At 37.3% G+C, this 16,452-nt stretch overlaps 1 protein-coding gene across 3 annotated transcripts in view; it reads right to left on the minus strand.

Moving 5' to 3' along the window:
* Nucleotides 1–16,452, minus strand: part of Dync1i2 (dynein cytoplasmic 1 intermediate chain 2) — a 50,101-nt gene that overhangs the window by 21,140 nt on the left and 12,509 nt on the right. For 2 of the 3 annotated variants that reach the window (XM_051167172.1, XM_051167171.1), the window contains exons 4-5: nt 11,921–12,011; nt 4,604–4,719 (exon numbers count right to left, since the gene is read on the minus strand). In XM_051167172.1, coding sequence (XP_051023129.1) covers nt 4,604–4,719; nt 11,921–12,011 — 207 coding nt within the window. Of the gene's footprint in view, nt 1–4,603; nt 4,720–7,209; nt 7,270–11,920; nt 12,012–16,452 lie in introns of all 3 variants that reach the window. The other variant, XM_051167173.1, reaches the window with a different exon arrangement.

Raw genomic sequence — 16,452 nt, forward strand, 5'->3', positions numbered from 1 at the left:
AGTTATGTGTGGTCTTACTAAATATTACATTTTCCCCTGGGCCATAGTTTTATTCAGATTTAAATCCTTCAGTTCAAAATTAGGAACAAATGATATAATGTTTGGTTCTACTTATAATCTCACATATTAAAGGTTAAAACCAATTTGTTAAATACATATCTTATTTTGGGGCCTTTTAAAACTCCATTTTAGATAAGGCTAATACTATATTATTTACTAGAAGGTCTACAAGTTTTGTCTACAAAGTGGGAAGTGTAGGTGCTAGATAATAAGATTATACAACAAAAGATTACAAGTTGCTTACATATAACAATCTTCTGTATATTATAAATGCTAATCAACATTAACATCCAGTTCATTAAACCAATAAGCAATAGATCAGAAATCCCTCCAGATATAAAGTGGAGTGGAGGCGTGGCAGGCTGTCTGGTGTTTCTCCCACAGCAGACCTAGGTTCATCAACTAACTTCCCAGGGTCAGTTTCCAAAGGTGTAAGCAAGCTAGTTAGGCTAGAGCCTTTAGGATTTCTTCCTACGTTAAGCACTTTTTATAATTAAAAACAAAACAAACAAGCAATAACAAAAGTCCACATCAAAGAGATGGACTAAAAAACATGCTATTTTCAAGAGTTAAAACTTGTAAAAGGTAAAGGCAGAAAATGAGTGAGAGGAGTGTGCCTGTGGCCCCACTCTGGCCTTCTGGAAGCTGTTTACCTGCAGAGAAGGGAATTGGCTGAGGTCACATGGTCTTAGCCAATTTCATTCACAGTAGGCGCTTTAAGACATCGAAGCACCTTGATTCAGAAACAGTACCACCAACTCACAGAGCAAACTTGACAGTAAGAAGATAGCTAGAATAGGGAAAAACAAAGAGAAATGGAACTACCTTTTAAAAGGATAGTTTAGCTATTTAAATAAAAGGAAGATTGGTAAGACTGAAGACCAATTTTCACTCACTCACATGACTCCTACACTGATTATTACACTGCCTTCTGAATTTACTGTTACACTCCGGTTGGGAGACTCCAATTCTTTTTTTCATGGTGAATTTTTTTTTTCTTCTCTCAGATAATTACAATCTTAAAAAATTGCAGTGCTGGGGCTTGAACCCAGTGTTTCATGAATGTGAGGCAAACATGCAACCAAAAACCCCACTGCAGCTCCTTAGGTGACTGTTAGATAATAACCATCTGGACTGAGTCCGAGAAGTCCTGAGTTAAAGCAATGAATGGACTTAAGCACAAAGTGTTTTTACAATTATAAAAATCTTATTCAATGTCTTTTTTTTTTCCCCCTCTTACCTCTAAAATTTCTACAACATGGGGACAAAGTTTAATGTCATTGAATTAATTGTAATAACATTAAAAAAACCCAAATTATCTAATTTTTGTAGGTAGTTGTGATAATTATGGATGGCTTCATGGTATAAGTGAGCATATGCTTCTCCTTCTCCGCATGGATACTCCATAAGTAACCACAAAAGCAAGGAAAAGGTCATCCAGTGCCTTCAGATACACATGACGGACATTCAGTAAACCCAATGAACACTTGCTAGGCTGTAAGTGAGCAAACAGACCTTTATAAAATGAACCTCTAAATCTAGTCTACACAGAAAAGTTTAAAGGTCGGTGGAGTGGATGGACTCCGTCCACCCATCTTGCCACTTGCATTTCTGTCAGTAAAGAACAATTCCCTCGGCTCTATCATCAGGGGTAGGCTGAGGCGCTTACTCACTCTTGGAGAGCACCAGTAAAATGACACACTCCTTTGCAGCCACACCAACATGCTATCCAAACCACACTCTCCTGAATCAAGTGCTGTTAAATCACAGTTCCAAACCAGTACACTTGGCACTTTTAGGCAATATTTATTTTAAGATATACTGAGATAAAATTTCACTATCTACAGCTGTATTGGAATGTAATTTTTTTAAAAAAAGATGCTTAAAGCCACTTAGTGTAGGCTGCTATCATAAATATACAAAATTTGCTGTTTCGTGGCAACATGAGAGAGAAAATCCATCTTAGAACCAGTTAAGACTTGGTTTGGAATTGTAGTTACTAAATGGTAAGCCTTGAAATGACCTCTTTTTTATTTATTTTATTTTTAGCTTCTTTGTGTGCAAATAAGAATTAAGGTTCCATGTTTGAGGTTGGTGGTGGTGGTGGTAATGGTAGTGTGTCTGTGCGTGCGCGCGTGTGTGTGTGTGCCCACAGAAGCCAGAAGGTGGCATCAGATCCCCTAGATGTGGACTCTACAATCTTTCTGCTTCTGGACTTGGACCTAAGAACACATGGTGATTAGGATACACTCAATAAGTACTGGACTAACCACAGCTGTTCATCCAAATTTCATCAACAATTAACTAACACTTGAAAACAATATATGTCTCAGCAGTTGCTTTCATAGGAAAGCAAGGAAATTAAGTACCCCAGACAGCTAAGACTTCTCCTAAGTAGGTAACTCTGAGTGCTCCCTTTAGGTTTGCAGTGAGTGCCCACCACACGCCAGACACAGGCGTCAGAGCGGGAAGCACTAGGCTCTTGGCCAAGCTGGCAAAGCTCAAGAACAGTAAAGGCCTAGCCCTGAGAAATTCCACACTGGGGAAAACAACAACAGAAACCAACTTAATTTTTATCTAGAGCTTATGGACCCCAACTTATCTGAAAAATTTTAACTGAAAATTTAAAGATAAATGAAGCATTAGGCTAAATTCCAGCACTTGATTTTCTATAGATAAATAGGGGAAATGCACCGTATACACCAACTATTAGAAGAGTATTTGTAACGGTCCCACAGTGCCTTACACAAAATTCCCAAAGTGTCAACAGCTCCAAAATCCTAACTTATATACTGGCTAACCTGACATGATCGTAAGAAAAGCTATTTATAATTATTACTTATCACATTCGGTATGCTTATACCTCTTATTTCTGAAACATCAGTGTTCTAAGATGTCATTGGAGTGTTAGTGTCTGGTAATATACTTGACCACTTTCCTAAAGGCTGAGTGGTTACAAGACCCAATACATATATGGCTCCAAAGGTTTTTACATAAGAGATTATAGGCTTATATTCAGAATCTTATTTAAGTCTCTGTTATGTGAAACATAAATTCATTAGTTTAGCTGGTTAAAAAAAAAACTATCATATTTATTTGTGCTTGAGTCATTAGCTATCAAATGATACCTGAAGGCATGCAGTGGTGGCACACACCTTAAATCCCAGGACTTGGAGGCAGGACTGTGAGTTTGAGGACAGCCTAGTCTAAGAAGTGAGTTCCAGGACAGCCAGGGCTGTTAAACATTGACATTCTGTCTTGAAAAACCAAAAAGAAAGTGAAAGAAAAAAAATTTATCTTTAACTTACAAAAATAATACTCTGGTTTAAAAGCCAGAGGACTCTTTTCAATATAAAAATCCATGTGTAGGACCTCAAACTACACCCAGATTAAAGGCTACTCAATAATCAACACAGCACTTAAGTCCTAAGAGGAAGCTTAAGAATTAGGCCTACACTGGTCAGCTGTTTGCTTCCGTGTCCTGGGGATTGGGCCTCACACATGCTAGGCAAGCGCTCTAGAGCCCACTAGATCCCCAGCCCAAGACTGTGCTTATTGCTCTGAACAATATCAACAGTATTATCCGAATACATTATATTCTACAGGAAAAAAAGTACTTCCTTTACAGTGGCACACAATCTCTTTTGGAAAAAAATATGCTTGACATGGAAATATAACATAAGCTTTTCTACTTCTCACTCAAAAAAGGACACATTAGTGACAAATTGAAGACTGGACTTAAATTTAAATCAATAAAAAGCCAGAAAGTAAAAACTTTTAAATTACTTATTTATTTTTATTTTATGAGCATTGGTATTCTGCTTGAATGCATGTCTGTGGGAGGGTGTCAGATCCCCTGGAACTGGAGTTACAGAAAGTTGCGAACTGCCATATGAGTGCTGGGACTTCAAGCGGGACCCTCTGGAAGAGCAGCCAGTGCTCTTAACTGTTGAGCCATCTCTCTGGCCTTTAAAAGTCTTAAATAAATAGTAGAAAACCACTGGGTAAATGTTTGAGGAGCTATCTTAGCTTGGCTGTGTGGGATTTTGAATTTGTGAGTTCATTACAATGTGACTTAAAAAGATATGTATGTAAATACAGAAACTGTGAAGCATTGTTAGCTTATAATGGGGCTCTAAGAAAATGTCAAAGCTAGGAAGATGGCTAGTGGGTAAAGTGCTTGTTGTGGCAAGTATGAGGATCTAAGTTCAAATCCCCAGGATCCACATTTTAAAAAGCAACAAACAAACCAACCAGCAGGCCCACATGTGTGTGTGCGCCTGTAGAGGACAGAAATAGGAGGATAGCTGGGCCTTGCTAGCTGCCAGTGTAGTCCAGGTTCAGTGAAAGAGCCTGTCTTCAGGCAATGAGGCAGAGTGACAGAGCAGGATCCCCGCCCTCCTCTGGCCGGCATGTTCACGCACGTGTGCACACACCACACTCCCTCACCCCCTAAACATCAAACATAAAAGATAAGAAGAAAAAGCTCCGCATCTACCCACTAACAGTCCTAACAGCAGCCATGTTAAGGTCAGACACTCACCTTCTTTGGGTTGAGCTGTAACTGGGGTCTGAGTCTCCTTTGTGTATGTGACGACTTCTCGAGGGGGAAAATCAACTTGAGTAATTTTGGCCATTCCAAGCTTAATAGGTCCTCGTCTAAATAAGTAAATATAAATGCTTTTAAATACAAAAAAATGATAAATTTTAATTATGTCAAGCATGTTATCTTTTAAAATTAAGAACTGAATATTTATTTGCCCCTAGCACTGAGATTTAAAACCCCACTTAACTTGAGAAATGTGAGGTGAACAATGAATTGGCTTTACTTTAGCAAAAAGATTAAAAGGTAGCACAGAAAAAAGATATTTCTGAATCACTCAGGGTACTTATTTTTCATTTCAAAGTTTGAGTAGTGTCATTTATTAGGGCAAGAGTCTAGGTAGTAACAGTCTGAGCAGACAGGAGTTTGAGAATAGGCTGCTAGGTTGTAAGAACTAGTAATTATGATGGCGGAGTTCTGCAAGAGGCCGGCACCTCACCCAGCCCTTGTCTAGTTCCACTACCATTAGCAGACACTGACTTTAAGATTGAAAGTAGGTTTCTGTTGAAAGCCTTTTCTTTTTTTCTTTAAATAAGTTTTTATAGCGTGTGTGAGCATATGTGGTGCATGCATGCACGCACGTGCATGTGTGTGTACACTCGCAAGTGTGTATGTGCACATGCGAGTGTGCATATGTGCGTGCGTGTGTGTACACATGCGAGTGTGTGCACATGTGTGTAGGTGAGAGGGCAGCTCTGTGGGGTCATTTCTCTCTACCCACCCTTATGTAGGTTCCAGGGATCACACAGAGAGCCAGGCTTGCACGGCAAGGGTCTTTATCCCAAGCTGTCTCCACAGCCCAGAGAAGCCTTTTTTCTATTTCTTACATTTGGTAGACATCAGAATCACATCGGTATGAATTTTAAAATAAATTATTTAATTCTTTTCAATTTCTACATAGTCAATATTGTTTGTCATTCACAGTGGACAAACTAATGTTGAAATATTCTAAGCCTAAAGTAACAAGTGTCTTGAATATATGAAACTACAGAAGAGTTGAAATACAGACCAAGAGAAAAATACCTCTTATTAGTTATTCCAGAGATTTTTGCTTGATTATTTGGTATTTAAATTATAAGCTAAAGTATGCTTCTGACCTGCCAAAAGTCCTCAATGATAAAAATCTCTTGAGAGGACATCCAATATCAATATTGTTGCAACTTCCCTAGTATCTGCAATAAATGTCTCCCATGTTTCATAAACACTGTTTTATGCCACTGTTAGGACATAGTAAACATGTTCCCATTTTATTCAACAACTATATTAGATTCTTTATGAAAAAAGTGCAATAAATTTAACACACTGGAAAAATTAATTTGTGAGCCAGGCATGGTGGTGCACATCTGCAGTCCAAGTGCCTGGGAGACAGGCACATAGGATTCAGTAGTCTGAGGCCAGCCTGGGCTACATGAGACACTATCCTGAAAGAGGAAAAGCATAATTAAAAACAAAACAATTCTTGCTCTAAAGTACTACATGTGAGCCATAGAACATTGTTAATGTGTTCTCTACCTTAGGAATAGCTTAGCCTTAGGGGAAAAAGTACCATCAAATAATTAAATGGCAAAATTTAAGGAGACTCGAAGCAATCTAGAGAAGTCTAAGAATAAAGTTTGAAGTAATAATTTCTTACTCTTAATTTTTAAGATGCCAACCATTAGATACATTATTTGCTTACCTAGGTAAAAAAAGAGAGAGGGCAGGCTAACAGCTCTAGGAGCAAATTACTAACCTGAAAGTTCAAGAAACCTAATAGTAGAAGAAAAGTTTTTAAATTCTAAGATTTGTAGAAGAGGTAGGTAATACCTCACTTCTCCAAACACTACATTTACTGAAAACAAGAAACCAAAGGGAAGGGAGAGAGGGGAGGGAGAAGACTTGGTGTGGCCAGAGAGTGGTCTTGTGGCTAATGAACAAGAAGCTCAGAGATTTTTTTCCTATATGTAACAACCTAAGGCTTATTTATTCTTGCTTCAGATGCTCAGACATATGACTGCATGTTTCAGGAGCTGCAAACTACCAATGGAGAAGAGCTGTCTTAGTCACAAACAATAACCACAGCAAATATTCTTAATTTGTATTGGAGCCTAGAATGAATGAATGAACAAGTGATGCAACAAATAAACAGAAATTCAGGGCCATAGCATAGAGACTAACATATCTTGTTCCTTCCAGGACTTTAAACTCAGTGATTAATTTTATTATAGAAAAATTAATTTTCATATCAAGTAACAGAAAAGGGTCAATTAAAAATAGTGTGTGTATATATATATATATATTTAAATCTGAAAAATGTTTAGTATATCTTAGAAAAGTGTATCAAAAATGGAAATAACAAAGAATTTTGCCATTTAAGCAGGCAAACTTATGGTACCTAGAAAACCACATATGAAGACTAATTAGAAAAGGATAAATGAAGTGCTACAGTAAAATACAACTCTTAACTAGACACAATTTTAGAAACTTATGCAAAGTTAAGATTAGGACAGTTTCACAAAGAAGCAAGTTAATCATTAAAGAGGGAAGATAATAAATCTATGCAATACCCCAAGTCGGAATCTGAGTGAAGCTGAAGAACTGATGGGTCTGTATCCCAGTGCAGCGTCCTAAGTGGTTGTAGGACAACCATGAAGCATTAGTAAAAAAGGTCAGAAGTTAGTCAAGCAAATGCATCCTATGAACAGCCAACACTAAAGTACCACTTACTGCAACGAAGCACTACGAGAGCTGGTTAGTAAGACTAGAGCAAAGCCCAACACCAGGTCTAACTCCCGTGTTCCAGTGCACACAATAAGCACCAAGCGTTAAAGACGCAGATACACAACAGAATAATTCAGTACATCTTCAGAATGTGGGAAACTAGTATAACACAAAAGGGGACACAAATAGCTAAAGCATACAAACCAAGTATACATATTTATGGATGATAAACAAAGTAGGCTATGAAAGAGTTAAAAGGTTTAAGATTCCTAATGAAAAAAAAATTAGTAAAAACAGTTAGCATATTCTAATCTTGCCCAAAGCTTTAAATGTGTGCAGGAAATTGCCATACTGGTAAAGGAAATGAGTCAACACATAAGCCTTTTGGTAAGAAAACCAAGACTATCCCCACTGGGATACAAAATAGCTAACATTTCAAAAATGTGACCTTGCTGTAAGTCATGGGTTAAACACTGCCTTGGGCTTACATGTCACTGCTTTAGAAAAGAGCTAAAGACTTCTGTTTCTAGGGGGGGAAATTCCTTTCAAAAGAATTTGCCTAACTTTTAGGAAAATCTCAGTCCTAAATAAATAGTGATGTTTTATCACTGCCTAGTGGGTAAACAGCTTGTATCTGATCTTTTCCACCTAAGCTAAATCTAGTCATTATGAGCACAGGCATTCTTGTACGTCAGCAATACTGTTCCACATGAAAGGCTCAGTGTAGACATTTAGTCCTAGCATTCTGTGGGACAGTTTGCTTCTCACATTACAGAACATACAACTAGTTTTAGTTCTATAATATTCAATATGACAAATGATTTCTTAGCTTGCCTGCATTATTTATCAATAAAAACCAATTAGATAAAATAAATGAACCCCTTGCTCTTCTGTGGAAGGATCTTAGGATTTAAACAGGGTGTATACATACAGTGAAGAAAAGAGGGCCCAGTGAAGACCTACTCTGTACTGAGCAATGAACAGCAACAAACATAAGCTTTGTTAAACCAAAGCAGTTTGATGAGATGGTCTCCAAGGAATGCTCTGTCAACAGCTGTTACAACACACAAGGGCGCTAGCTGACCAGGGACATAAAACCTCCTTGTTGAGGTTGTCATTTTAGTTGAGCAAAACTTCATTTCAGAATATGGCCAGCACTAAAAAATACATCATTCAAAATGTGTGGTTATATATATTAAAAGGTTCTTTAGACACATAAAGTACAATCCTAATTCTTAGAAATAAACTGATCAAAAGTAGAAAAAAAGAAACGAATAAGCATGGATTACCTAACCAAATAACTATCACTTAAATTTAGCGCAGAAGTGATTGAGAAAGTAAGCAGAGATGATGAAATACAGCTTCCACCATGCAAAACCGGACAGCTCATCTTTTTACAGTTATTCATAAATTATCAGCAGTACCAACAGAAATCTTGATCATCTAAAGAGTTATCTGACAGCATCCTATCTTGTAAGTCAATTCTATCTTTTCCCTGTTCTTTGTGTGGACTAATCTTAGACCATCCTGGCCAAAAAATGCAGCTGAGTGTACAGGTCCATCTAACACATCTTCAAACATTTCCTGTGACATTTGTTCTCACTCTTTCAAGATCATTTCTGCTCCATATGAGCTCATTTCATTTTACTTTCAGATCTGAGTATTCTATTTAAATACAATGTATTTTAAAATGCATTATTTTATTGCTGTTTTAAGCATCTACAAATTATCTTCCCATTATGGAACTTGGAGATGACTCAACAAAATTCAGATTTCTATTTGTATGTGTAAAATGGACAAACTTAGCCTTCTTGAAAGTTATTTGCAGGTGAGTCAGTGCTTTCACAGGACACTCTGAATTAAAATCTGAAAGTTCTTTCCTGTTACACTTAGACAAAAACTGTTTACTTTCTCTAATAAGAGCAAACACTTAAAATCATCAAGTTACTTATTTTCTTATTTTACAGAAAGTCATAAAATACATTTTACAGTAAGCATAAGATAGTAAAATCTCCTTTGAGTGTTTTTGAAAAAGCATCTTTAAGCTCATGATACAATTACTGGAGTGGCAGTCTGTGAAAGCAGAAAATCTATTTTATGTGGTAATCACAGAATTTAAAAGCTGGCAATTTAATGAATATCTATCTGCTCTACACACAAATAAAGTGTTACATAGTACTCTTAAAAACAAACTTACTGACAATGCTTTAAAACAATCCCTCTATTCCTATTTGAATGAGATACAATGAGCTCATAAACTATAGATTATTCAAATAAAGATAATATGCAATATTAAGAAGTTTAGTAAATATAATAACTTATGTTGAGAAAGATTTTCACTGTTACAATGTTGGTTATAGAAGAGAAAAACACTTTTCACTTGAAAATATCTAAATATTAAATATTTAAAGGAATATTGACAAGTTTGCATAAAATAATATGGATGTGTCATACACGGTGGCACACACCTTTTAGCCTAGCACCAGGAGACAGAAATAATTGAATCTCTGAGTTTGAAGCCAGCCTCATCTACAGAGCAAATTCCAAGCCACCTAGGCTACACAGTTAGACCCTATTTTTTTTTTTTAAACAAAAGGTGGGGCTGGAGAGATGGCTCAGAGGTTAGATTACCATTTGCTCTTCCAAAGGTCCTGAGTTCAATTCCCAGCACCCACATGGTGGCTCACAGCCATCTCTACTGAGATCTGGTGCCCTCTGCTGGCCTTCAGCCATACAAGTAGGCAGAACACTGTATATATAATAAATAAATCTTAAAAACAAACAAACAAAAAAACCTTAAAGCCTGGAAGCGTAAATAATATAACTTTAGCCCTAAAAATTAATTTAGATTAAACTGTCTTTACAATTTATATTTTAGGAGTAATATTACTTGTCAAAAGAAAGGTGTTTTTTTTTTCCTTAAGTAGGAGTTATTGTTAACCCACAACAACAGCATTGCTAGATTTGTCATTTTTGGAAAGCACATTTCAGCTTCAAGCTGGCAAACTTTCTGTACTTTTATTTTTAGATTTTATCTTTACATATATGAATGTTAGCTTGCACTTATGTCTGTCCAGTGCATGTGTGCCTAATACCAGCAGAGGTCAGAAGGCAGCAGATTCTCTGGAACTAGAATTAGAGCTGGTTATGAGCCTCTGTGTGGATGCTGGGAGCCACGTCTAGGTCCTCTGCAAGAGCAATATGTGCTCTTAGCTGTTGAGCCCCGCTTCATCCTACTTTTGTACCTTTTAATTGTTAGTGATAATTTGATTATTTTAGAGCAGAATACAGCATTGATTTTTTTTCCGGCCATCCAACTCCTTTTATTTGCAGGGTTTGTTTCTGGGTTTTTGTTTGTTTGCTTTCTCTATCATATTTTATTGTCTATTTTTATCTTTAATAAGGCACATGCACACATATGCAGAAGGGAAAAAATAAAACAGAAATCTTAATAACTGTTTTCTCTTGTAGTGCCCGGGACCAAGAGCTAGGGCCTTGCACATGCTAGCTACGCCCTGGTCACTGAGCTATAAGCCAGCCTTTAAGATGAGGCTAAGACATTTTCCTGGGCAGGATACCTAACTTCTTAGCCGCACATAAGGACTCTGAATCAGCTGTGGAGTGACCCATTGTGTTTACTCTCATTTCAGCCGTAGCAATGGGGCTGCTGGTAATAAAAACATGCCTACTGCCATGTACAAGTAGGACACAGGAAGAACTGGTCCCCAGTGTGGCTTTTAGAAAAAGAGGATACATTACTGAATTTCTGGAAAGCAAGTTCCAACATATATGGAGCATCCTAAAACAAACATGGAATACAGTTTATGAGGCGGACATGAGCTCAGTGAAACTTGTAGGTAAACCAGTATTTTCTTGGCAGTACTTTCCTTAGCACTGACACTTTATACATTATTTAGAGTTTTATTGGTGTGTGTGCATGTGTGTGCACCATGCTTGTCTGTAGTGCACAGTGTGTGTGCAGTGCCTGCAGGGGTCAGGGGTTGGATGGCCTGGAACTAAAGTTACAGAGGGCTGTGGCCTGGCAGACATGAGTGCTGGAAACCTCACCGGGTCTTCTGCAAGAGGCCATCTTTCCAGGTCTGATATTTTGTATTTTGTGTTATGATTTTTAAAAAAATCTTATTTGGCAGAATTAGCTACTTAACAGAAGAGAACTAGGCTGCTTAACTGAATTGTTTCAATGCTCCACTATCAAGGGGGGAATTAAGCACAACAAAGATGTCTTACACTATTCGAAGTCAGAGCATTCACAAAGTAACCGGTACATTTGTTTAAACAGAACAAGTTTAAATTAACGAACACCTCTTTTTTAAAAATAAATTATCATAGAAACCACTTAACTACTTAAACTATTTACTACTACCATGTGACAGCTAAAATACTGCTGCAAATTTTTAACCCAATTTACAACAGAGAATTTCTGTGCTGTAAGCAATAAGTCAACATAAATATTTAGGCTCCCTCTAAAGCACTGACAGCATTTGGCACTGAATGCATTCTATTGTATCATTAAGATATTAAAAGAGAATTACATACCTAGATCCCACGGCGCCATCCCCAGAGTCCTGGCTTCCAGCTTCACTTGGCGTGCTCACCGATTTGGAGGATGGAGACATAGGAGGAGGGACTAAATAGTGAAATAGACAGGTATCCGCTGTTACTACACGGAGAGGTTGCTCAGCTTATGGCGTTTCAAAAATAATTTAACATGAAATAATAAACAAAAAAAGGGAAAAATAATGACAAACCAGACAACAAAAATACAAGGGTGAAAATGAACAGTAGGAAGAAAGGGGAAAAGACAAGGTTAACAACCATGCTGAAGGCTCATGCAGCTCCCCTGGCAAGATGCAGTCAGGCTCTCTGGGTTTGTAAGATAAGACAATGGAAAGATGCAGCTTCATCTTGTGCACCATCAAAGCGGCCACTAAGTTCAAAGGAGAACATTTCCCCTCCCCTTTTCGGTGTCACTCCTATAAGACATCATTTTTATGGGTTAACTGAGTATAGTGCCAAAATTAAAACTTTGAAATAAGCTTCAAGTAATTTAATCTCTGGTTTCCAAGAGCTGTTTTAAAATTTTAAACCTTTGTCTAATTTTTTTTTTTCTTTCAAACAATTTTAGGGCTGGGGATATAGCTCAGGGCCTGTACAGCAAGTGCAAGGCCCTGGGTTTGATCCCTGGTGCCTCAAAAAAAAAAAAAAAAAATCAGTATTTAAAATGAATACATTTCTCTCTACTGAAAAGAGGCAGCTTAGAGAAATGACGCGGCTAAAGGAATGGCTCCTTTAAAATGTTCATTAGTTTCTAGCAATTTGGATGGGAAATGCAAACAGGCCATAAACAGCATGCTCTAAACACAATGCATAACAAAAGGCGACACATGCAGACTACACATGGCAACATGTATGGTAACTTCCTTACCCCAGTACTCAGAAAAAACTGAACGTACAGACAAAGATACAGACACCCAAAATATTCTTAATCCCTTCTTAAAGAAAAACACACACTCTTCACAGTACATAAAACAATAGCAACTTTTTTTCTCCACTGTCTCAACACTATGTAACAGCAGTTAAACGTGCACATTTCATGCTATGACATTTGGAAAACTTTTTGATTACCGTAGCAGGAGGTATAGGAGGCTCATCACTGCCATCTTCTGGTTAAATTTTTACCATCAATGTCCCCAGTCCCAAGTATCTTTTTAAAATAATCTTTCAGTGTGCAACATTAAGTGACTAACACATTTTATGTTGCACTGACTTCACTTAATAGTCTAATAAACAGAAGGTAAATTCCTAGTTATATAATTAGTAATATGTGGAAAGAAAAAAAAAAGCATAGCTAGAATGTTTGCTTTCTAAGCTAACGGGTTAATTCTTGCTTATATTTCAGTATTGAAATAGTATTTTTAAAACAATGTTTCTAATATTCTGATTAAATGTAATGGAAACAAATACACAACCACAGGAAACATGATACAGTTCACTTATGGCTGGCTCTGTGTTAGGCGCTGCTTGTACAGTTCAATACGGCCAAACAGGAATGTATCTAAAGTAAGACAGCAAGGGCATAACCCTTCTGCTTCTCTAAAGCCCGCTTCCTTATCTTTTTGTCCCTCTCACTGGGCGGCTCCTGCTAGTCTAAACTCAGCTGCACACAGGAATAGCACTGTGTAACAGCTGCTTGTCTACTGTGCTGTAAACACAAATACATGTTTATTAAATCAGAGCAAGGCACCGTATTTCCATACCAAAGATCTTCAAAACAGAAAGTCTGTGTCCTTTAAATTGTATATATAATCTCACAATTGGGAAACTAATTTCCTTACAGATGTATATAAGGGAGGCTGGGGAAAAGAGTACGGTTATTATTAATCTATTTATCTGTTGGGATGCATCAGAAATAGTTTCCATGTTCCTTGTCTTCTCTTTCAGGTGATTTCAGTTATCACGGATTCTAATCAATAGGTTCAGTAGTAACTCACTTTGTTAAGACTGCATTACAAATGTCAGCAAGGTTCTTTAGAAATAGATTAAATAGTAATTACATGTACATAAATAGATGTATTAACCCAGTCTAGAAAATAAGCAAATAAATCAAGAGTGACGGGGCTACCAAATTCTATGGTGACTAAGCCAGGAGAAATATCACTATGACTTTAAATGTACAAGTAGATAAACATCTCCATCCCAAGTATCCCAAAACTATACTCTCAGTGCTCCGCGGCAGTGTAAGGCAGGTGATGGAGAGGACACGCTAACAAAGGCTTAGGTGCTGTCTAGCTGAGCAACTTCATCTGACCAATAATGCACCTCAGAACGGGCAATGTGAAGAATGCACATCACTATTACTATCACTGGATGTTAACAGAAAACAAGGGAATGAGAACATTAGTTGACTACCAATTAGTAACTTGATTAGTCTCAAAAAAAGAATAGAGTAATTACTCAATGAGCTGAAACCGCGACTCTCAGACTTGACAAACTTCTTAAGTAATAAAAGCAAGCATCCAAGGAGGAGAAAGACCCTGAACTCATGAGCTAGCAAATTTTAGAAAAGACTCACTTCTGGAATTCATTTTAAAGGATAGCTTGTAAATATAATTGGCTTTGAAACTACCATAAGCATTAATACGTAGTTGTCAAGTCTCTGAAAAAAAAAAAAAGATTCTGCCAAGACGAAGGGCATAGAAAAGGCAGGCAGGTGTGGGAAGTGAACACAGGGGTTGAGAACACTGGCAGAAAACAGTAAACAGATAGAATAAGCCTATGGGACAATCCAAAGCCATGAGGTCTCTTGGCCAGCTCATCCATACGCACAGAGTACTCGCACATCATGCCCCTGGGGGTCAGCACGCGCGCTCCCAGCCTACGGCTCAACACCTAAGCTATCTGCGTTCTTTGTCTTTCCAAGGAACACTGCTTTAAATATTAACTTTGAAATACTAATTTCTCCATTTACAATGCCTCTATTCTGATAATGAATATTAACATTAAGAATAATCTCTTCAATATAATTTAGAGCATTAAGCTTTTAAATGAAGTTGATAAAATAATTTTGCAGTATTAAAATATCATTAAGAACCAACATTCCTTGTCATGAAACAGATCTTAAAAATTAAGCTGCACAATGGTAAAAGAATGACTTGTTGCTGGAAAGCACGTTAAGCTGATTTTGGACAGGGAGGGTATATTTCTAAACCTATTTATGGCAAATTTAAGCAAAATTACCAACATTTCTGTTTTTTTCTCCCCTAAGATGCAAACATTATTTTAGTATGCCTCTATTTGTAAAACATATTTTCCATTTACATGATATACTAGAAAGCTTAAATACTCTTAAATATTTCAAATATCTAAAAGCAAAACATTTTCCAGAGTAGGGGAAGTCGCCTCAAAACAAGAGCCATGTGTCAAAGAGGCAGTCTCCTCTTTACCCTGGTTTTTGTTTTTCTTTCTTTTTGGGGTGGGATTTCAAGACAGGGTTTCTCTGTGTAGCCTTGGTTGTCCTGGACTAGCTTTATAGACCAGGCTGGCCTTGAACTCACAGAGATCCACCTGCCTCTGCCTCCAGAGTGCTGGGATTACAGGTGTACACCACCATGCCTGGCCAAGTTTATATAACTTCCTCATTGATACAGCAAGGGTGTTCTGTCTGGGTTTTGAATGCTACTGATATACACAGCTCTTTAAAAATTCAGTAAGACCAAGTGGATGTGTGTGTGTGCATGTGCGTGTGTGTGTGCATGTGTGTATGTGTGCATGCGCATGTGCGTTTCTATATACATATATACAACATATAACTCATTTCGTTGGGGAGCAGGATCATGTTTATAAGTATTATATGGCAATAAAGGATTGTATAGTATTCATAGACCTTATAGCTTCATACAGAAGCGTAGCTAAAATTAAACAGCATAAAAATACTAGCACCAATAAGCCACCACTTTAAGAATTTAACTACCTAGGATAGTGACAGTGGCATTCGGTAAGAATCTATTGTGAGCTAGCATTCTTTTCTGACATTTTAAAAAATGTGCATTAAAAAAAATTCACCAAGTAACTTTCATCTGTGGTGGTTCCTCACTATTGATTTTTAAGTTAGGAGGTTTTTATATGTGTTAATATAATTTTATTCATAAACACTTAATAACTTTAGTATGGTAGTCAGGTTACTGATGTCAGAGCTCATGTTCCTGTTTTAGAAGCCCTTTCTTTTTATGTATCTTGCTGAAGATTGCTAATTTGAATAAAATAGTTGGTTTTTTTTTTTTTTTTTAAGTGGCTCAAATATAAGATGCCTTGGATCCACTATGAACTTCCAGTTTTGGATGAGGCAGCATTTTCCTGGGATAATTAGCTAACTCCTCTCCAGTAATGGTGCACAGTGTCTGTGGGAGCTAGCAGAAGGTATTTTCATCTAAGTGGGATAACTTGTTGCTTTCAACAGATGGCTCCCACTCTTACTGGTGCAAAGGCTGCTGCAAAATGCAGCCATTTATTTGGGTGTCTCAGAGTCACTGTATCAGTAAAAAGCTATTGAATTGTGCTTTGAAATGCTT

This window comes from Acomys russatus, chromosome 24, assembly GCF_903995435.1.
Source record: "Acomys russatus chromosome 24, mAcoRus1.1, whole genome shotgun sequence".
Lineage (NCBI taxonomy): Eukaryota > Metazoa > Chordata > Mammalia > Rodentia > Muridae > Acomys > Acomys russatus.